Source organism: Neofelis nebulosa, chromosome 8, assembly GCF_028018385.1.
Source record: "Neofelis nebulosa isolate mNeoNeb1 chromosome 8, mNeoNeb1.pri, whole genome shotgun sequence".
In the NCBI taxonomy this organism is placed as follows: Eukaryota; Metazoa; Chordata; class Mammalia; order Carnivora; family Felidae; genus Neofelis; species Neofelis nebulosa.
In genome coordinates, this window is record NC_080789.1 from 21,477,396 (window position 1) to 21,500,273 (window position 22,878).

General features: G+C 39.6%; 1 protein-coding gene across 2 annotated transcripts in view; it reads left to right on the plus strand.

The window, feature by feature from the left end:
• Positions 1–7,684: 7,684 nt before the first annotated feature.
• BLTP3B (bridge-like lipid transfer protein family member 3B) overlaps positions 7,685–22,878 on the plus strand; it is a 113,770-nt gene continuing 98,576 nt past the window's right edge. The window contains exons 1-2 of one of the 2 annotated variants that reach the window (XM_058741665.1): positions 7,685–7,979; positions 20,495–20,625. Coding sequence is in view for 1 of the 2 variants with exons in the window: in XM_058741664.1 (XP_058597647.1) it covers positions 7,936–7,979 (44 nt within the window). In the remaining variant the exon portion in view is untranslated. The remainder of the gene's footprint in view (positions 7,980–20,494; positions 20,626–22,878) is intronic. The other variant, XM_058741664.1, reaches the window with a different exon arrangement.

A 22,878-nucleotide genomic window follows, 5' to 3' on the forward strand; every position in this document is an offset into this window, starting at 1 on the left:
TTACTCTATGCCTTAGTTTCCTCATCTATAAAATAGAGTAAGCTAAATAACACTCCCTTGCAGAATTGTTTTATGAATAGTAAAAGATAAAATTCAAGTACCTAGTAGTAGTAATGATCATCATCATTTCATCATATAATCGTCATTTTTTCTTAAGATTTTATTTTTAAGTAATCTTTACACCTAACCTGAGGCTCGAACTCACAATCCTGACATCAAGAGTCACATGTTCCATAACTGAGCCAGCCACGCACCCCGTATAATCATTCTCATAACGTGCGTAGATGGAAAACTTCTTGAAGTCAGGCACTTTATTCCATTGGTGTCTATATCCTTTGTATCAAAGTCATTGAATGCCCAAATTTAATTATGTCCAATTTTAGTCATTCTATTTGCTCTATTTTATTATTAAATTGATAAAATCCCTTACTATAAACATGTAAACAATATTTTATAAATCTTACATCATAGAGCTGCCCATCATTTCTTTTTTTTTTTTAATTTTTAAAAAATTGTTTCAGGAGTAGAATTTAGTGATTCATCACGTATATATAACACCCAGTGTTCATCCCAACAAGTGCCCTCCTTAGTACCCATCACTCATTTAGCAACCCCCCCCACCTCCACCTCCTCTCCAGCAACTCTTAGTTTGTTCTCTATGGTTAAGAGTCTATTTCTTGGTTTGCATCTCTCCCCCAGCCGTGTTGTGTTCATTTGTTCTGTTTCTTAAATTCCACATATGAGTGAAATCATATGGTATTCATCTTTCTCTGACTTATTTTGCTTAGCATAACACATTCTAGTTCCATCCACGTTGTTGCAAATGGCAAGATTTAATTCTTTTTAATTGCAGAGTAATATTCCACTGTATATATGCACCACATCTTCTTTATCCATTCATCAGTCAATGGAAATTTGGGCTCTTTCCATAATTTGCCTATTGATAATGCTGCTATAAACATTGGGGTTCATGTGCCCCTTTGAATCAGCATTTTTGTATCCCTTGGATAAATACCTAGTAGTGCAATTTCTGGATTGTAAGGTAGTTCTACTTTTAATTTTTTGAGGACCCTCCATATTGTTCTCTAGAGTGGTTGCACCAGTTTGCATTTCCACCAACAGTGCTAAAGTGTTCCCTTTCTCCCCATCCTCGCCAACATCTGTTGTTTCCTGAGTTGTTAATTCAGCCATTCTGACAGATGTGAGGTGGTATCTCATTGTGGTTTTGATTTGTATTTCTTTGATTATGACTGATGTTGAGCATCTTTTCATGTGTCTGTTAGCCTTCTGGATGTCTTCCGTGGAAAAGTGTCTATTCATGTGTTTTGCCCATTTCTTCCCCGGATTATTTGGGGTTTTTTGGGTGTTGAATTTGATAAGTTATTTATAAACTTTGGATACTAACCCTTTATCAGATATGTCATTTGCAAATATCTTCTCCCACTCCATTGGCTGCCTTTTAGTTTTGTTGGTTGTTTATGAGCTGCCATCATTTATATTCATCTTTCATCTTTTAAAATATGCTCTTTCCTTCTGAAAAAAAAAATAAAATATGCTCTTTCCTTCTGGTTATCAGACCTTTCTCATTTAAGGTTCTCTTTTTGCTTTCCTCAACATTTATGTACTCCTTGATCGAGATCATTTTTGTTCTTGGTTTCAGATATCATTAAATACTGATAAATCCTAAAGCAAAATTTCCACCTCCAACTGTAACCTGAATGTTTCTACCCAGATATCCTAAAATAACTTCAAAGGCAGCAAATCCAAAACTTAATCTTATCTCCAAAACTGCTTGTTCCACCTAAATACTTACCTATCTATATTAGTGGTGTGTCCCAAGACCCACCTGATGCCCCAAGTTAGATACCTCAATTACCTTCAACTCTAACTTTTGACCTACTCTCTGGAATCTGACCTTGACCTTTCCTCTCTATTGATACTGCCTTATCTTTCAACTGAAATAATGCCACTGCCTTCGCAATGCCCTTTCTGCCTCCATTTTCTTTTCTTTCTGATCTGTCTTCTGTACTGCTGTCATAATTTTCACCAAATATTTTTCTAAATCAGAAATCTGACCATTCTCCTCAAATGTGTTACTCACCACAGAAGTCTTCTCTTCCATGGCTTGACATTGTCTATGAAATAATGTCCATACATTTGCAATCTCATTCCCTTCACCCCATCTTACAGTGTGTGCTGGTAAATGTTTAACAACCAGATCTCCAGTAAAAAAAAAAGTTCTGATTTGTAGTGCTTACCACAGTTATAAATATAGTCACAAAGGGCAATTTCAAGCTATCCTGAAGTCACCAAACACTGAACACAGAGTTGGGAAGAGATGCATGCATTTGGTTCTCATGAACTAGTAGGAGCCAACTTCAGAATAAAACTGTTCAGTAAAAACTCTGATTCTATTTACCTTCACACCATGCACTCTCCCCTGCAAGATTTTAGCACGAGTAATCTCAAGCATGTACTACTTCTGTTAAATATAATGTAACTGAGAAAATTTGAAGATGTAACTGGCTTTACTGAAGAAACAATAATTGGCTTTACTGAAAGATTCATGAACTAGGCAGCATCCAATCTAGCAACTAGAGGGGAACTCCAAGGAGAGGTGTTGTACAAAATGGAAGGAGGGTGGGGCTGGGAATGCAAGCTGGTCCAGCCACTCTGGAAAACAGTATGGAGGTTCCTCAAAAAGCTAAAAATAGAACTACCCTATAGGACCCAGCAATTGCACTACTAGGCATTTATCCACAGGATACAGCGGTGCTGTTTTGAAGGGACACATGCACCCCATGTTTATAGCAGCACTATCAACAATAGTCAAAGTATGGAAAGAGCCTAAATGTCCATCAATGGATGAATGGATAAAGAAGATGTGGTATATATATATATATATATATATATATATATATATACACACACACACACACACACACACACACACACACACACACAATGGAGTATTACTCGGCAGTCAAAAAGAATGAAATCTTGCCATTTGCAACTACGTGGATGGAACTGGAGGGTATTATGCTAAGTGAAATTAGTCAGAGAAAGACAAAAATCATGACTTCACTCATGGGGACTTTAAGAGACAAAACAGATGAACATAAGGGAAGGCAAATAAAAATAATATAAAAACAGGGAAGGGGACAAAACAGAAGAGACTCATAAATATGGAGAACAAACTGAGGGTTACTGGAGGGTTTGTTGGAGGGGGGATGGGCTAAATGGGTAAGGGGCACTAAGGAGTCTACTCCTGAAATCATCGTTGCACTGTATGCTAACTAATGTGGATATAAATTTAAAAAAATAAAAAATAAAACAAGTTAATAAAAAAAAAAAAGGAAGGAGGGTGGGGCTGGAAGATATTGGCAAAGGACAAGAAAGGATTGTTTCAGGCAAGGTCATGTTCCCTGAAGGTGAAGGGCAGGTGGATTACGTCATCTTCCTTTGTGGGGGGGGGGGGGGGATGGAGGGTCCGTGTGACAGATTACCTCTTTGGTGCTGATCAGAAAATTCCTGACTGATCAGTTAAGACTATATTTCCCGAGGGAGTTTTAAACTTTAATTAGGTTAGTTATTAAGCATTGGTTTTATGACATGGCCTAGCACAAATGATTTCATTTTGGGCATATGTCTTTTTTCTTTTCTTTTTTTAAATGTTTATTTGTTTATTTTGAGAGAGAGAGAAGACATGCAGGGGAGGGGCAGAGAGAGAGAGAGAGAGAGAGAGAGAGAGAGATGGAATCCCAAGTAGGCTCCATCACAGAGCCCAAAGTGGAGCTCAGTCTCATGATGGTGAGATCGTGACTGAGCTGAAATCAAGAGCCAGACAGATGCTCAACCAACTGAGCCACCCAGGTGCCCCTCTATGGTTTCCTTTTTAACACTTTTCATGTACATGTATATTTTGGCAATGTATAATTGTTACCTGAAACTGTGTCCACCTCTTGGTGGGCAGTGAGCCAAAAGACACAACCAATACAAAAAATAAGAAAAGGAAAGGTTTTACTTGCAAGAAGTGAAGGAGACCACCAAGGATCTTTCCCAAAGCAGTGTCTCCTGAACAACAAAACTGGGGGAGTTATAACTTAAGAGTGCATAGATATTCATGAAGGGGCTTGTGCAATGGGGAATACAGCATAGAACTGGAGCAAAATTTATTTTAAGGTGACCAGGTCGAAGTTGGAAGGGCGGCAAGGGTTAGCATCATCAATTCTCTGGCTCTAGTTGGCTTGGTATCTGGGTGCTCAAAGGAGCTTAGATCTTGTAAAGATAACTCAAGTGTGTGAGTCAGGTCAGGCTTCACTTGTGAATATGATTAGGCTATCTCCTGGCCTTATGGTGTCTGTTATATTCTTTCAGAAGATGGCTGGGAGGCTAAAATGACTTATGTGAAGGAAGTGATGTCTGTCTTTTTCCAGACACTCCTAACTCTTTCTGCTTACATAATTTTAAAAGACTTAAGGGGCGTCTGGGTGGCTCAGTCAGTTAAGCGTCCGACTTCGGCTCAGGTCATGATCTCACGGTTCATGATTTTGAGTCCTGTATGGGGCTCTGTGCTGACAGATTGCTTAGCCTGGAGTTTGCTTCGGATTCTGTGTCTCCCTCTCTCTCTGCCCCTCCCCGGCTCGTGCTCTGTCTCTCTCTTTCTCAAAAATAAATAAACATTAATAAAATAAAATAAAATAAAATAAAATAAAATAAAAGAGTTAAAAATATGACTTTGCTATAGTACATAATAACCAGGTGCAGCAGATTTATTTAAGTCATGTTAGTGAGTGAACTAGCTCTATATCCTATTTTGTTGGCTTTTGAGTTAATATGAGTTAATAAATCTTTGGTGCACCTTGATTATATAGTTGTCTGATGGTCATGTTTTTACCTTTCTAGAAATTATACTTTAAATTTTTTTTTCAACGTTTTTTTATTTATTTTTGGGACAGAGAGAGACAGAGCATGAACGGGGGAGGGGCAGAGAGAGAGGGAGACACAGAATCGGAAACAGGCTCCAGGCTCCGAGCCATCAGCCCAGAGCCTGACGCGGGGCTCGAACTCACGGACCGCGAGATCGTGACCTGGCTGAAGTCGGACGCTTAACCCACTGCGCCACCCAGGCGCCCCTAGAAATTATACTTTAATAATTAAAAAGCAATTAAGAGAAATGTAAACTAATATAAAACACTGAATTTGTAGTGGTTTTGTGACATTATATGTTCTCTCAATCCAGGGAGAGAAAAATTGAAGATGCATTTTCTCAGTAAAAAGATATTACTGAAAAGAAAACCACAGGCTCAAGGTAGAGTCAGTTGCCCACAGCAAACCAAGACCTAATTGCAGTTTCAACCTCTCTAGGTGTGGAATTTTAAGCCAATTAGCCTGGAATTTTCTGGTCTACACCAATGAGGTAATCTGTTACTCAGGAGGTCCTTCCACCTGCCACTCCCCTCCCCCAAGATAAAGTAATCCACCTAATAGGACTCTCTGCCTTTCCCTCTAAGGAAAGGTGACCTTGACTGAAACTTTTCTTTCTTTCTCCCTTTCTTTCTCTCTTTTCTTGCTAATAGCTTTCTGCCTCACCTTCCTTCCTATAAATACTTCCCATTTTGTATAACTCCTCTCCTGGGATCTTCCTTCTACTTGCTATGTGGGATGATCCTCCATTCATGAATTGCTTAATAAAGCCAATTAAATTCTCAGATTTGCTTAGTTGAACTCCTTAAAAAATACTATAACTAGAGTTATTAAGCTGTGAGATTCTTTGACACTTATTACTTTCAGGTTTTTTGTTTACTTATTTACTTATTTATAAGTAGGATTCATACCCAATGCAGAGACCATCATGGGGCCTGAACTCACGACCCTGAGATCAAGAACTGAGCTGAGATCAAAAGTTGGACGCTTAGCCAACTGAGCCACCCAGGTGCCCCTCGTATTACTTTGAAAAGGAATCCAGGTTTTGTTCTAGCCACAACAGTAAGCCACTTGCCATTTATAAGCCATGAATTTTGACACTCCCACCTGCTTGAAACATCCTCTTCTAGGTAGTGAATTAATAATAATAGCTTCCATTCTATTGTGTCGGGCACTCTCTTAAGCACTCAACCTTCATTAGCTTGGTTTAATCTTCACAGCAACTATCACGGAGCCTGAGAGTTTCCATACTCCTACAATCACATAGCTAAAAATCTGCAAGGCTAGGTTTTATATACAAATCTTGGACTTCAAGGTCTGTTCTGGTAACGCATTAGGCTGATTTAGTCTCATTTTTGAAATAACATCTCCACTGTAAATCCGTCAATGACTCAAGGTTGAAGGAATCATTTCTTCCTTTGTGTTCTCACACACTTTGCTTCTGTTTTCAACAACGCTAATGATAACAATGACATTATTAAGAGCTTGTCATGTGCGGAGCACTTTGCTGAAAACTTTATATGCATAATCTCATTTAGACCTCATAAAGTTCTGAGTTAGAAAGTTTTAATATTATTTCCAATAGATGAGATAACTGAGGCTGACAGATTAAATGATTTCTGCAAGTTTACATAGCTACAAAACGGCTGAGATACCACTTGGCCCATAGACTAATGACATAGCTCAAGGTCTTAGCACTAAGACCTTGCTAGGCTGTTAACTCTTTCATGACAGAACAGGTTTTTTTGTCCCCCCCCTCCCCCCCGCCAATAGTTTTTTTGGGGGGCTTTGTTTAGGTAATCCTAGATACTTGAATAGTGCTTAGGTTATAGTGCATGATAGTTAACCCACTATCTCCTTTCCTCTTTAAAAAAGGCCAGGTTGTTAGACTAGGTGAGAACTATCCCCACTCCTCCATACATAACCACATTCTTCCCGATACATTCCTGAGAGGTAGTCTAATTTCTTTCCCTCCTTTAGACATCACTGGGTGATCATTTTCACCTCAGAAAGTGTTGGTTTAAGGCTGAGGGGGAGGAAGGATGGAGTTCAGAGCTGTAATCGTTCTCCCTATTTCAGGAATTTCCTTTCTTTTTATAGAAATTTTCAAGTGAAATTTTACATTCTGATTTCCTTAGGTACAACAACCTAAAGAGATGAGTAAGGAATACATTATTAACCTATTTTATAGATGATTAAGCCAAAGCGAAAAGTAAGGAAATTATTTTCTCCACCCTAATGAGGCTAGAATAAAATATAGCTAGGACTTGAATTTAGGACTTCTAATTCCTAGGTCCTGGAATCTTTTAAGATAAGTTGTCAACTTTTACTTCCTTTAGGATTGGAATCACCAGAGGAAACATTAAATTATAGCATTGAGGGGTGGGGGGAAGGAGGGAGCAGTATGTCTTAGCAAAGGGGAAGAAACTGAGGCAAGAATATGAAGAAAGCTGAGTAGAGCAGGTAGAGAGCAGTGCATGCAGGGCAGTTTGTGGAGTAAATTATGAAAAATGAAAGACGAGTAGGATGTGGAAGGAACACTTGGTGATGGAGACCGGAACAAGACCAGAGAGTGGAGAGGGAGGACTGTAAAGCGCAAGAAGGTTCCGGGACTGGGAGTCGAAACACCCAGTGGCGTCAAGGGAGCGGAGGACGCACGCCCAGCCCCGGGCAAGGGTGGCGGGGCAGCACCCCTCCTGCGCCTGCCGAAGCCCGCCTAGCTCCGCCCCGCGCGGAGTCCGCGCCGCCCCGCCCTCCTCCAGGTCGCTTAGGTGATGCTGCAGCCAAGATGGCGCCGGCGGCAGCCACGGAGGCTTGAGCGCGATGCTCCCGGTCTTCCGCAGCAGCGGCGGCGGTTGTGGCCTCGGCCGGGGCGTCCGGTCTCTCCCGGGCGTGAGCGCTCAGGCGACTCTCCTCCGGCCGGGTTAGCCCGGGTAACGAAGAGGCAGCCACGAAGAGAGGAGGCAGTGAGAACCGCAGAAAGAGAGCGGCGCCTCCTGCCCCGGCACCATGGCTGGGCTCATCAAGAAACAGATCCTGAAGCACCTCTCCAGGTCAGCAAGAGCTTCGGGTGTCGGGTGGGGGCCAGTCCGCCTCCGCCCTAGCCGGCACCGGAGGTTGCTTGCAGCCTCGGGGGCGGCGGGGACGGGCAGCCGTGTGGGAGGCGACTCTTGAGCTCCCGGATCCAGCCGAGGCTGGGTTCGCCGCCCCGATCTCCCGTCGCCTGCGGCGTCCGGCGCCGGCCTCACGAGTCGGCCCCTTGGATGGCTTCTCCCCCACCCCGCTCGCAGAGGAGCGTGGAGGGCGGCCGGGGGAGGCATCGGGCTGAGATCGCTCCCCCACGCGGCGTCTGGGGGCGTCCCGGGGACCCCGCTTGGGTGGTCCTGTGCGGAGGCTGGGGTTGATTTTTGTGGCAGCGTGAACCCGAGCTCGGTGCTCGGCTCCCTTCGGAGCAGAGCGGTTCCGTTAACTGAGGGCGTCTGGAGCAGTGTGGACTCTTTGGGCTGAGGCTTGTCTTGTCCGTGAAATGTTAACCTTGTTATTTTCTGAATTCACCCCCACCTCGCCGGCCCGCTCTGATGCATTAGAGGGTGTGCCTGTTTGCACAGTTAGGATTTGTTTTAGGTAAATAGCCAGAGTTTTCAGCTTTGGCAAGTTCTTTCTGGAATCGTTTTAGCTCCACATCATTCTTGCAAAAACAGTTTTTTGCTTTTTAAAATTTGAGGTCTGTGAATTCAGGGATTCAACATCTGCGGTGATAAACACAATGCTTGTCATTCTTTCCATTTCATAACGCGGTTTTAGTCAGAAACATGACTCAGTAAAGCTGGCAGTTTGTTACTTCTGGCTTCTCCATATTTGTCTCAAGACACAGGCTAAATGTGGGATCTTGTTTCCAACTTAACAGCGAATTCAAAGCACTTGGTTATGGCCCTTTTCTCTGTTATTAGTAAGTTAATGATATTAGGAGAGAACTTGGGTATACTAGTATGTTTATATGGTAAAGAAAATTCTTGATTCTCCAGATCATTGAGTACCACAGGTTGTATTTTGGGGAATAAAATCAATATTTCTGTGAATCAGCAAATGTTTCCTTTACTTAAAACATTGAATAGAATGTAACATCGTTTTTTTAAATATAGCAAATTATAGCAGCATTTATGAATATACATTTCTGAATATTAGCATTAATTGGAAAGTTTTTATATTGTACCTTACGGTCCAATACTGAATTACCTTGTTTTGGAAAAAGGTTTTATCTTTACCTTTTAATTAGTATTTAGGTAACGTCTGACTTATCAGATGTCCTTCAGCCTTTGTCATACTCTGTTTCACGAGAAAATTCAGAACTACAGAAAATGATTTGACTGTCCTCTTCCTCTTCCAAGGATGATGGTACATAGCTAGTTTCATTCCAGGTGCATGGGAGAAAAGTTAATTCAGTCAGTGAGTGGCTTAGGGCGTTAGTTTAATTCTCTTGTAGAGCTCTAGTTGAGAAAGACTCTTAAAAATTAATAGCAACGGTGATGGCTTACTTCACAAAAGAGACCACGAATACACATTCAGAATTAGGTTCTTAGTACTTTTTCATCTGTATGATTTCTAATAGCTGTGCGGTAAATAGTAATGATATTTTCAGAGGTGAGGGGTTTTGTTCTTGCACCTTTGGCTTTTCCTTCTTTTTTCTTTCTCTTTCGACTTCGAGTTGACACACAATGTGAAAATTAGTTTCAGGTGTGTAGCATAGTAATTTGACAACTCTATCGGTTATGCTATGCTTACCACAGGCGTAGCCACCATCTGTCACCATCCAGCGTTATCACAGTACCATTGACCGAATTTCCTATGTTGTGCCTTTCATCTCTGTGATTTATTCATTACATACTGGAAGCTTGTACCTCCCACTTCCCTTCACCTATTTTGCCCATCCCCCAGCCTTTACTTTGGCAGCCATCAGTTTGTTCTTTGTATTTATGGATCTGGGTCTGCTTTTTGTTTGTTTTCTTCTTTAGATTACACATATAAGTGAAATCATATGTTACTTGTTTTTCTCTGGGTGACTTATTCCACTTAGCATAAAACCTTCTAGGTCCATGTTGTTGCAAATGGCAGGATCTCATTCTTTTTTATGGCTGAGTACAGAGATGAGTTTTTGAAACACTTGATTTTTTTAGTTATTTCATATTTCAAAACAACTGAGATAAATGAAGAGTGTCAAATTCATATTCTTGGTTAATGTATTAATCTTACTGCTATTACTATTAACTCAAGAAAAATAAAGTTTTTTATGAATTTAAAGGACAATAGGTGAAACGAGATGGATATTATAATAAATTACAGTTATTCAAGTAGTGATGAACTTTTGAAATTACCTGGGTCAAGCTTAATTTTGCAACTTATTCAGTAATAAAAATGTCTCTATATTGATGTAATCATCGGTGGACAGTTTAATAATGTTTAACAGGAAATAGAACAACACATTACCTTCCAATAATAGACATTGCTTATAGCCAGTGGATGCCCCTCATGACATCTTCTCAAAGGAGGCCTTATGTGACCACCCTTCCCATTCTTCTCTGCCCATATATATGCTTGGTCTTTGTCTTCTCCACTTGAATGTAAAAGTACATGGTGGCAGGGAGTTGAAGTCTAGCATAACATAGGCACTCAACAACTTTTTTTTTTTTTTTTTAATAAATGGCACCAAAGCATTGACTTTCCCTCACATTTTCTTAACTAAGACTATATGCCACCAATATTATTACAGGTATTGAGTATGACCACTTTCCTTGTGGTTTTAGGAAGCAGTGGGTAATTGAATCATTGAATAAATATGCCTTTGTTGTCCTGGAAAGGAAGGACTAGGAAAATGACCCTTTCTATATGGGGTCTTCTAATAAGGAAAAAGACTATATAGAAACCAACAGGAAAAAGAGAATACTTACTCTGAGCCTTGAGATTGAAGTATGGTGAAATTTTAACAGTAAAACCAGTGTTGGTGTGCTCAGGTCATGATCTCACAGTTTGTGAGTTCAAGCCCTGCACTGGGCTCTCTGCTGTCATCTGGGAGCCTGCTCTGGATCCTGTCTTCCTCTCTCTCTCTGCCCCTCCCCCACTTGTGCACATAGGTTCTCTCTCTCAAAAAATAAATTTAAAAAGTAAAATAATGTTTAAAAAAAAAAAAAGTGTTACCCAGATATAGGAACTTGAGACTCTGGTATATGAGAAAAGTATAGAAGAGAAATTATTTAAAAAAAAAATTTTTTTTAACGTTTATTTATTTTTGAGAGAGAGACACGAAGCGTGAGTGGGTGAGGGGTCGAGAGAGGGAGACACAGAATCTGGAAGCAGGTTCCAGGCTCTGAGCTGTCAGCACAGAGCCCATTGTGGGGCTCGAACTCACTGCCAGATCATGACCTGAGCCGAAGTTGGATGCTCAACCGACTGAGCCACCCAGGCGCCCCTAGAAGAGAAATTCTTAAGAGATTAATAAATGCTTTAAGAAAATGCTAAACTATTTGAGAAGTGTAAGTCTGTATACTTGTCCCTGCCTAATTGTTTAGTTTGTAAACCAACCATGTGTTGCATTGTTAATGAAATTGGTTATGTACTTGGAACTGATCTGAAACTGAACAGAGAGAGAAAGAGAGAGAGAGCGCTCACAAGGGCAAGGCTGAGAGGGCAAGGAGTATGTGGGGGGGGGGGGGGGTTGAACTAGTTACATTTTAAGAGAAGTGAAACAGGAAAAGTCTTTGAAGAGAAATTACAGTGATCTTTCATACTATAACAAGCACAGAATATATTTTGGAGTCTTTTCCAGGAGAGGATTTTTTCCCCCCAAGGAATGGAGAGTTCTAAAGAAAAGTTATAACAAATATAAGAAAGGAAATAAGAACAAAAGATACCTTTCAAGGCCTCATTATCTGTTACTGTGGCATTTGTACTTGTATGCTAGAGCAAAGGAGAAGAGGAGGAACATATAAGCTGGAAGATGGAGAATAGTATATTTAAGCCAGGACCTGAAAAGGAGTAGGGAAGATTCAGATACAAATGCTCCTTCTCCTGGGGTGCCTGGGTGGCTCAGTCAGTTAAGCTTCTTTTTTTTTAAAAAGAAAATTTTTTTTTCATTACTTATTTTTGAGAGAGAGAAAGAGAGAGAGAGTGCATGAGTAGGGCAGGGGCAGAGAGAGGAAGACACAGAATATGAAATAGTCTCCAGGCTCTGAGCTACCAGCACAGAACCTGATGTGGGGCTTGAACTCACGAACTTAGATCATGACCCGAGCTGAAGTCAGATACTCAACTGACTGAACCACCCAGGCGCCCCCCCCCCCCCCGCCCCCCACCTTTTTTTTGGGTCAGTTAAGCTTCTGACTCTTGGTTTAGACTCAGGTCATGATCTTGGAGTTTGTGGGTTTGAGCCCTGGCTGGGCTCTGCACTGATAGAGCTTGGGATTCTCTCCCTCTCTCTGCCCCTCCCCTGCTTGAGCTCTCTTTTTCTCTCAAAATAAACAAACTTAAAATGCTCCCTTTTCCCTTCTCCCTCCCCCCCCCCCCCCCACCCCATGCTTTCCCTTTGGCTTATACCAACTTGTGCTGGACACAAGGTTTACTGGACGTGAGAGCTGGGAAGACGGACTTTGACCACACATGGGTGGAGTCTTTGTATAAAGTTTAAAGCTGTGGTTTTCAATTAGAGGTGATTTTGCCCCTTAAGGGACATTTGGCAATGTCTGGAGACATTTCCTATTGTCACAACTTTGGGGGTGGTGGTGTAGAGGCCAGGGATGCTGTTAAACATCCTGTAGTGCATAGCACAGTCCCCACAGCAAATAATTATTTGGCCCAAATGTCAATAGTTTTGAGGTTGAGAAACTGGTTTGAAGTATACAAATGTGTCAGATGATTGAACTAAGGTACTGTGCTGCTTAAGGTTATTTTGTCTGCAAACAGCAAAAACCTCCAACTTAGGTAATAAGGGAAATGTAACAGAAAACTTCTGGCGTGGGTCACAAAGTGTGGGAAAGGCAGGACCTTAACCAGCTCCTAAAACCTCATTGGACAAGGTAATTCTTTGTTGTGAATTGCTGCCCTGTTTTTGTAGGATGTTTAACAGCATCTCTGGTCTCTACCAGATGCCAGTAGCACTCACAGCCTTGACAATGAAAAATTCTCCAGGCATTGCCAATTGTCTCCTGAGAGTAAAATGTCTCTCAGTTGAAAACCACTGCTTCCACCTCTCACAACTCCTAATCTGTGATCTTTTGTGTCAAGTTTTAGATTCTTGGGGGAGAGAATTTGTTTGGCCCACTTCTACTTGCCCGTGGATCAGTAACAAAGGTAAAGGGTCATAAAGCAAAGATACAGTCATAGGGAGACCTATTTTGAGTCAGGTTTGCAGTTCCATTTGATGTCTTTAATAGGCACTGAACTAAATTAGATTTCAGAGGGTCTTATTTGCTATATAAAAGAAATTGAACTTCATCCCAGGAGGTGACTGCTAATAAAGAATTCCGGACAAAAGAGGGACATGATCATTAAAAATGCTTGGTTATCAGTTTGGTTTTTGCAATCCAGGGTTCAGGAGCAGTCATCTGGGGTGGAAATATAGAGTCTGTAGAGGGTCTCTGTTTAACTAAGTAGAAAAGTAATGTATTAGAAGGATATCAGTACCCGCAGAATTTATGGGCCATACTTGGAAAGGGATTATTAGATCCAGGCCAGTTCCAAGGATCTAGGTAGGAGAACCCACTGGATAGTCTCAACAAGATATGTTCCCTAAACTAAGGGGGAGGAGCAAATAGAGTGGCTTGAGAAGATTGTTGAATATTTGGAATATTTGTTAGGGAGATTAGGAATAGTCAAACACTTGCCAGATCTTGTGACTGAATGGCAAGGTGATAGAGAGTTTAGGGTGCCTCACAGTGTATTCGTGGAATAGCTTAAACTGTGTGGGGGAGAAAAGGGGGGAGCAGTAGCTGATAGTCTGGAAAGAACCATCAAAGGATTGGAAATTTTATCTGGTGGGAGAGCAGTTGAGGAAAACAAATGAGAGAACTGGAAGGATTGGGGATTTTGTCTGAAAGTGTCATATTAAAGTTCAAAATTTTAGAGGAGGATTAGACCTAGTTTAGGGCAAGGTATTCATTAAGGCCATGGAACTGAATTGCTGAAGAGAAGTTAAGGTGCATATAATTGGAGATGATTACTGCTAGGTCTGGAATCATTCCTGAATTAAACATTCTTAAGAGGAAACACAACATTATTTAGACTATCATATTATTTTTCGAATGATAATTTTGTATACTTATTGATGGGGTAATTACATCGTTCACTTTTATGGCAAAACTCAATAAATAATTTTGAGAGTTTATGTTTATCAGATCCTTGATTGCTAGGCATTGGAGATACAAAGATGGGCATGACATGGTCTCACCTCTTAGGAATCTTCAGCAATTCCTATCTGGGTATAGGATCACTAAATATAGCTGATTTCTAGAATTTTACTGCCATATGAAATTTGCGAGGTTTGATTTACTTGGATTGGTCAACTGAGAAAAAAAATAGAGTTAATTATTACCTTTTAGGATTAGAAATAAATTTACTTTGTAAGTTTGGTGATTTTTTTTAATTTTCGATTAAAAAAATTTTTTTTTAATCTTTATTTATTTTTGGAGAGAGACAGAGACAGAGTGTGAGTGGGGGAGGAACAGAGGGAGGGAGACACAGAATCTGAAGTAGGCTCTAGGCTCAGAGCTGTCAGCACAGAGCCCAATATGGGGCTCAAACTCTCAAACTGTGAGATCATGACCTGAGCTGAAGTCAGATGCTTGACTGACTGAGCCACCCAGGTGCCCCAGTTTGGTGACTTTTTTAAAAGTAATTTTTAGTTGCTTAAGTTGACAGTATTTAAAAAAAAAAATAACCTCCAATACTGTTGATTTTGACACTAGATATGTAACAGTTGTTTATTTAACAAATATTTACTAAGTGCTACTTTGTACCAGGTACTAGTCCATACTGCTGTGGCAAGAATCCCTGCCCTCAGTAGAGTTTACATTTTAATCAGAGGAGGCTGATAATAAAAAAGTAAAGGACATTGTATCAGTTTGTGGCAAGTGCTATTTTAAAAAATAACACAGTGGGGGGTGGGGGGGTGCCTTGGGTGGTTTAGTCAGTTAAGCTTCCAACGTCAGATCAGGTCATAATCTCAGTTCCATGTGTTCGAGTGCTGCAACAGCTGCTCTGCTGTCAGTGTGGAGCCCACTTCAGATCCTCTGTCCCCCCCTCTTTCTGTCCCTCCCCCACTCATATTCTGTCTCTTTGTCAAAATAAATAAATAAATAAATAAATAAATAAATAAATAACTTAAAAATTTTTTTTTTAGATAACATAGGGAAAGTGGATAGGAAGTGCAGGGAGGTAGGGATGGAGTTTGCAACTTTATTTTTTAATGTTTGTTTTTGAGAGAGAGAGTGTGTGCACGTGGGAGGGGCAGAGAGAGAGAGAGAGAGAGAGAGGCAGACACAGAATCTGAAGCAGGCTGCTGCCAGCACAGAGCCTGACGCGGGGCTCGAACTCACGAACCGTGTGTGAGATCATGACCTGAGCCAAAGTCGGACACTTAACCCGACTGAGCCACCTAGGTGCCTGGAGTTTGCAGTTTTAAATCTGGTGATCAAGAAGTCCTAATTGAGAAGGTGGTATTTGAGAAAAGATATGAAAGAGGTGGTGGAAGCAAATGCAAAGATCCAAATGTGGAAGCTTGCTTGTCACTTTTGAAATATAGGCCACCAACATGAGTGAAGTAGAGTGAGGAGTGAAGGAAGATGAGGTCAAAGAGAAAATAGGGCCAGACCTTGTGGGGCCTTGTAATGACTTTGGCTTTTACCCTGAGTAAGGTTGGAAGCCGCTGGAAGGCTTTGAGCCAAGGATCACTCTGCAGCTATGTGGGAAATAAATAATAGGAGGACAAGGGCAGAAGCAGGAGTCCAATTAATAGTGTTAACAAGGGTTCGCCTGGGTGGCTCAGTCGGTTAAGTATCCGACTTCAGCTCAGGTCATAATCTCAAGGTTCGTGGGTTTGAGCCCCTCATCAGGCTCTGTGCTGACAGCTCAAAGCCTGGAACCTGCCTCAGATTCTGTTTCCCTCTCTCTCTGCCCCTCCCCCACTTGTGCTTTGTCTCTCTCAAAAATAAACATTAAAAATAAATAAATGTGTTAACTATCCAGGTGAGAAAGGGTTTGGCTTGGACCTAGGTCAATGCAGTGGACTTATTGAGATATAGTAAGGTTCTAGATGTATTTCAAAGGTAGAACCACAGGATTTTCTGACAGATAAGATGTGGCTTGAGAGAGAAAGAGCGGTCATGACATAAACAACTGACAAGATGGAGTTGCTGTTAACTAAGTAGAAGACTGCAGGAGGGACAGACTTATGGTAGAGGGCTGAAGAGTTTGGTTTTGGATGTATCAATTTGAATGCCTGTTAGATATCTGAATGGAGATCCCTTTTATTTGCAAACTGATTTAAGACTACACATTTTATTTTAGTCTGCTCTTCTGTAAAATGGAAGTTTATGCAGAATGACCTTCAAAGACCCAAGGAGCCATAAGACCAAGAAAAACACCGCCAAGTTCAGCTTGATGGGAAATAGTTTTATTAAGGGGACTTATGGACAGAAACATGTCTTGGGTGGCTGCAAGGCGGGTAGATCTCCACACCCCACTTCCTGTAAAACCTGCTTTTATAGCTCTAGAGGCTGGGGAGTACATACTAGGAGACCACCAGGGAGGAAACTGAGAGAATGGGTATGTGATATAGTCAAACTTCCAGAGCAGATAAAAAAAATGTTGTGTATCTGAAGGATGTACTTAAGGGTGCTGTCAAACAAAAGGAAAGAATGAGGGTGGGGCCTATTATCAAGAAGGCTTCAGATCACAGAGCAGTCGTCATGGTATCAGTATGGTTTACATGGCTAGCGGCACCAATGCCAAGTGTTTTGTGTGTGGTTGTGCTTTGATTCATACCGTGCATAATTACAGCGAAGTGAATTGTGAAATGAATTTTAAGGGGTAGACTTTATTATGTTGTATTTTTTGTTGTTAAGCACACTATGTAGAGGTACTGAGCAGGTGCCCATTTCTTTCACACTAATTTCCAACTAAAACCAGATATTCTTTGAAAGTTAGTTTCAGGAGATTGATTTGCAAACATTAGTTGAAAGGGGACGTGGATGCCTGGTCCATTGGATGTTGTAATATTACCATTCTAGAATCAGAATGGGTTTGTTCCATTCCCTGAGACAAATTATTAAAATGCTGAGATTTGTGATTTGCCCAAGGTTTGACAGGGTAGTGTTGACTGGTTAAGTCACTGATCCAGTAGCCTTTGAATTTGATTATTCTATGCTGCCTGCTCAGGCTGATGTTCCTACCTAACAGTTTGCTTTTCTTTTACTCAATTTCAGCATTTATTTATTTACTTATTTTTAAATAAATAATTTTTTTAATGTTTATTCCTTTTTGAGAGAGAGACAGACAAAGCTTGAGCGGGGGAGGGGGACATAGAGAGGGAGACACAGAATTTGAAGCAGGCTCCAGGCTCAGAGCTATCAGCGCAGAGCCCAAAGCAGGGCTCAAACTCATGAACTGTGAGCTGAAGTCCGACACTCACCCAACTGAGCCACCCAGGCGCCTCTCAGCATTTATTTATTGTAAAATTTCAATCTTAGTATTTTGTGGTGTTTCACCACCCTGTTGCAGTATCCTTTAGGAGATTCTTTTATTATTTGGGAATTTTTTGACTCTGTAGTCCTTTGAAGCTTGGGAAACATAGTCTTTTGACTTAGCAATTCTGTGACATTGGGAAAGCACAATTTCTCCATTTCTTTATACTTGCATAATTTTTTTGCAATATTTCTTTTTGCAATATTACACTTTGCCTTAATACTGCAGTTTCCAATCTAAACATTTCCTTAGTAAGTTGATCTCCTATGAGTTCTATATGTACTATACTCTGCATATTATATTGCATATATTAGGATGAATAATTTGATATTTCTGTTAAATATTGGTATTTAACCAGTTGGTATTAGTGACTGAGCTCAGATGAACGTAAGTAACAGGTGGAAGACTTCATGAGTATTTCCATGAGTGAAATATGAGCAGTTATCACATCAAGACCAAGTTATTAAAACAAAATTGAGAGCTGCAGCAAATATGATTCAGGATATAATAGTTATTGTTTATTTTTTCCAGACATTAGATTTACTGTTTGTCTGTTGATTTATTTTGAGATTTCTCCAAGCCAAAATGAATGTTATATATAAATTTTGAATCTCTAGATTAGTCTATTCTTTAAGACTTAATTTTAGCTATATGTTTATGTACTCTTTTCTACCCAAAAATACCATTAAGAGAGAGCTCTCTGGCTTCTTTTTGCCACTGCTAGCATAGCATCAAGTGTTGTTTTCCTCTACTGTCATGTCTTTGTAAACCTTTTGTTTTTGTAATTTTATTGTTAGGAATTAATATTTAGAGATAAACTTAGAAATACCAGAAAATTCAGTCATTTTTAAATTTGGTAAAACTGTACTGTTAGATGTTAAATTCAGTTTCTGTTCCTAAGTTTTCTTCTGCTATGATGCAACTTCATATATAAGCTACACTATAAAAAAGGGGCATCATAAAATATGATTTATATTATTTTTAAGATTATAGGTATAATTATTCCTACTGATAAATCATTTATTTATTCTTTCTACCAATACTTAAAGAGGATCTATTTAGATATATAATTAAAATTAAGAATCTAGAAATGCCTTCTTTTTTTTTTAATTTTTTTTTTTTCAACGTTTTTTTTTTAATTTATTTTTGGGACAGAGAGAGACAGAGCATGAACGGGGAAGGGGCAGAGAGAGAGGGAGACACACAGAATTGGAAACAGGCTCCAGGCTCCGAGCCATCAGCCCAGAGCCTGACGCGGGGCTCGAACTCACAGACCGCGAGATCGTGACCTGGCTGAAGTCGGACACTTAACCGACTGCGCCACCCAGGCGCCCCTAGAAATGCCTTCTGAAAACAGTATGGTAGATGAGCAAATAGAAATCAAGGTAAAAAGTGAGTCTTAAGAGAGAGGCACAAAGTACTATATGCAACTTTAACGGAAATATAGACATTGAGACAGACAGAGGTGGTCTAAGTCCAGAGAAACTTATAAAGAAATAATGAAATAAAAGCACACAAACAACAGCATATCATATGTGATATAAAATGGATAGTTATTAAATCTGTTTGCTTGGACAGTGGCATGTATACCAAGGGAATATTTAAAGCAATCATTTAGAGAAGTTAAAGATACTTTAGACCTTAGAAACTTGACTGCAATTTTTCCCACTATTTTTCAATACTACACTTTTTCTCCCTTTTTTGTTTTTCACCCATCTTTTGTTGTCTTATTTATTGCAGCCAGATTGTCTACATTCCTTCCTGACAGGTCACCCTCTTGTGCTTCATTTTACATGTACATCTTACACAGGCAGCTTTAACTAGGCTAGTTTTCCCTGGTCTTTTTCATTTTTTAACTCCTTTAGGTCTTAAAATATATTGTTTTATTACAATAAAAGTTTTATGCCTTTAGTTCTACAGATTGCCATCTCTGTTTATTTTTAATTAATTATTATTACTTTTTTAAAAGTAGACTCCATGCCTAACAAAGGGCTGACCTCAGGAGTAGCATGCAGGTGCCCCCTAGATTGTCCTCTCTTTAAGCACAGAATCACCCTGATAGACTGAATTCTGAAGGCAGCGATTATACTTCTCTTATTCACTGTTGTACCTTTAGCATCTGCCACAGTACTGTTGTATGTAGTAGTTGTTCAGAAACATTTTCAGCTGACTGGAGAAGAGATTTATATTACTTTGGCCTTCATAGAATACACAGGATATATAGGTTGCCCCAAATACACTTTTGGCAGATGACTCACACCCCAAAAATTTAAAGGAAAAACTTTTTTTTCTGATAAATACGGTAGTTCTCTGATTTGCTTTTTAGTATATATAGATATAATTTATTGCCAGATGTCTCTTTGGTTTGTGGGTTACTTTTCATAGCTAACTTTACTCTTTGGTATTCTCCATTAAATGGATTGAAGATTACAATTTTAAGTGGGTTTTTTGGCAGTTAAACTAATTTGGATAAATTTGTAAATCACTTGTCTTTTAGAGTGCTTGTCCTAATTGGTTTCATTTGATGTTTAATTATACAGTTCAGTCTTGTATAACTTTTGTACAATAGAGCTATCTCATTTTTGTTAATATTTTTAATATAAAAAAATTTAAAAAATATTTATTAGAGTAGTAGTAATACCAGTGGTAGAGAGAATGAAGGAAATCATAAATGGTTAATTTATCTTAGAATTTAAGCAGTAGTATTATTCCAGTGTGAAATACAACTGTATTTTTTAAAAGTGCATCACAGCTAAATATTTTTATCATATCATTCCTTTCCTCTTCCTTCCCTTAAACTTGCTCCCTCCTATGTCCCCTGTGTACCCATTCCCTACAGCGATCCCTGCTGGCTGTGGTGGAGATTGGTGTGCTGTGAATTTCCTAATCAAGGAATCTAAGAAACCCTGGCAACTGACTACTTGCTTTCACCAGGAATAGGGACCTTTTGTCTGAATTTCCTGCCCTCAGGTAATACCTCTATTCCCCATCATTGTGGGTTTCTTTTTCTTTTTATAAATGCAAGCGCTTATTATGCCCCACATAAAGATACTTTGAGAGTATTTTCTAATTCTTACTGTATTAGTCATACTGATTCTCCCACCCCACCCCCCGCCCCGTGTAGCTGCAGGCTCATGCAATTCCTCTCTTAGAATATCTTTTCTAATACATGAGGTTTAGCAATGCATTTAGAGTTATAGCCAAATCTTTCTGTTGTTAAAAGAAAGTTTTATAACTTATAGTTAGCTATTTGGAAATAGTAATTAGCATTTGATGTAGTCTTTCATGGGTGAGATTTCATAGTCTAATGTAATTAATGAGGTATGAAGGCTCTTTTGATAAAGAGAATGTTTTCACCACTTTTCTTATTGAAGAACTTAAGAGTTTATTTTGTGTACTTAATGTTAATTGTAATCTTTATCAAACAGGTTTAAGTAAGTCTCAGGAATAGCAGTGAAAATAGAATTCATTTCTGAGGAATGTAAGGGCTTGTCACCCCATTTATTCCTTCCCTTCTCACCTACCCGTTTTAAAAATTTATTATCAGGGAAAGTATGTTGTAAAACCAGATACATGGAAATGGCACTGAATTTCTTTCAAGTTGGACTCAATGAAAAACCTAGAAACATACTGAACACTTTTAGTGCCTGGGAAATTTATCCACAGAAATAATTTGAACCTATTCTAAAAGTCTAGTAAGAAATTAGTAATTAGAGATTAACCATGATTGAGGCTCCTGGCTGGCTCAGTCAGTGGAACATGTGATTCTTGATCTCAGGGTTGTGAGTTTGAGCCCCACGGTAGGTGTAGAGATTACTTAAAAATAAACAAAAAATCCTTGGGGCTCCTGAGTGGCTCAGTCGGTTGTGTCCAACTTCGGCTCAAGCCATGATCTCCTGGTCACAAGTTTGAGCCCTACATCAGGCTTTGTACTGACAGCTCAGAGCCTGGAGCCTGCTTCAGATTCTGTGTCTCTCTCTCTGCCCCTCCCCCACTCGTTCTCCCTTCTCTCTCTTAAAAGTAAATAAACATTAAAAAAATCCTTAAAAAAAAGATTAACCATAAGCAGAATTACCTAGTTACCTAGGAGTAATGTGATATTTGATAAATTTACTGGCCATATGTTGGCAATTGTATGGATATGATCAATTAAATATTGTTTTCTAATATTCTTGTTTACCTTGATTCTATGCTATCATATAGGTATCTGGATCTAAACCAAAATTGCCAAGGGAAAGATGTCAAGCTTTAACCTTAGATAGACTGTTACGGAAACCTTTGTGATTATCTCTAGGGTATTGATAGTTAAGGATATTGTTTATAAAGGCATTCAAAGATGGTTCTGATTTTGTATATAGTTCTAGTAAATCCTCTAGGACCTTTGTTGCTGAAGTATAGTCATAGCTGTAGTCCTTTGCTTTTTTTAATAATGATTTTTTTAAAGTTTATTTATTTTGAGAGAGAGAGCCTGCAAGAGCAGAGGAAGGGCAGAGGTAGAGAGAGAATCCCAAGAAGGCTCTACGCTGTCAGTGCAGAGCCCAACATTGGACTTGAACTCATGAATCTTTTTTTTTTTTTTTTTTTAATGTTTATTTGTTTTTGAGAGAGAGACAGAGCACACGCCAGGGAGGGGCAGAGAGAGAGGGAGACACAGAATCTGAAGCAGTCTCCAGGCTCTGAGCTGTCAGCATAGAGCCCAATGCAGGGCTTAAGCTCACGAACCGTGAGATGATAACCAGAGCCAAAGTCGGATGCTTAACTGACTGAGCGACTCAGGCGTCCTCCAACTCATAAATCTTGAGATCGTGACTTGAGCTGAAGTCAAGAGTCAGACGCTTAACTAACTGAGCCACTCACACACCCCCTTTGCTTTTCTTAGATTACACTTCTTTAACATACTTTTTTTGCCCTGATTTGTGCTTAGCTTATTGAAGATGAGGTGTTACGATTTACACCACATTGTTTATTCAAGTCACCTACCAAACTTAATTCCTTTTTTCTCTTTATATTCTCATTTTAATCATTTATGATGCCTTTTTATATAAATAACTCATAGATTTATCTTTTGTATCCTGAATCTAGTACATAGTAGACTAATTGGCACAAAGTAGATACCAGTAAGACTCGAATGTCTCTTTTGTTATGACCCAGATTTAACTCAGCATTTCTTGCATTACTCTTGTAAATAAGAGTAATACTTCTGGTCTAATACTTCTTTATTCC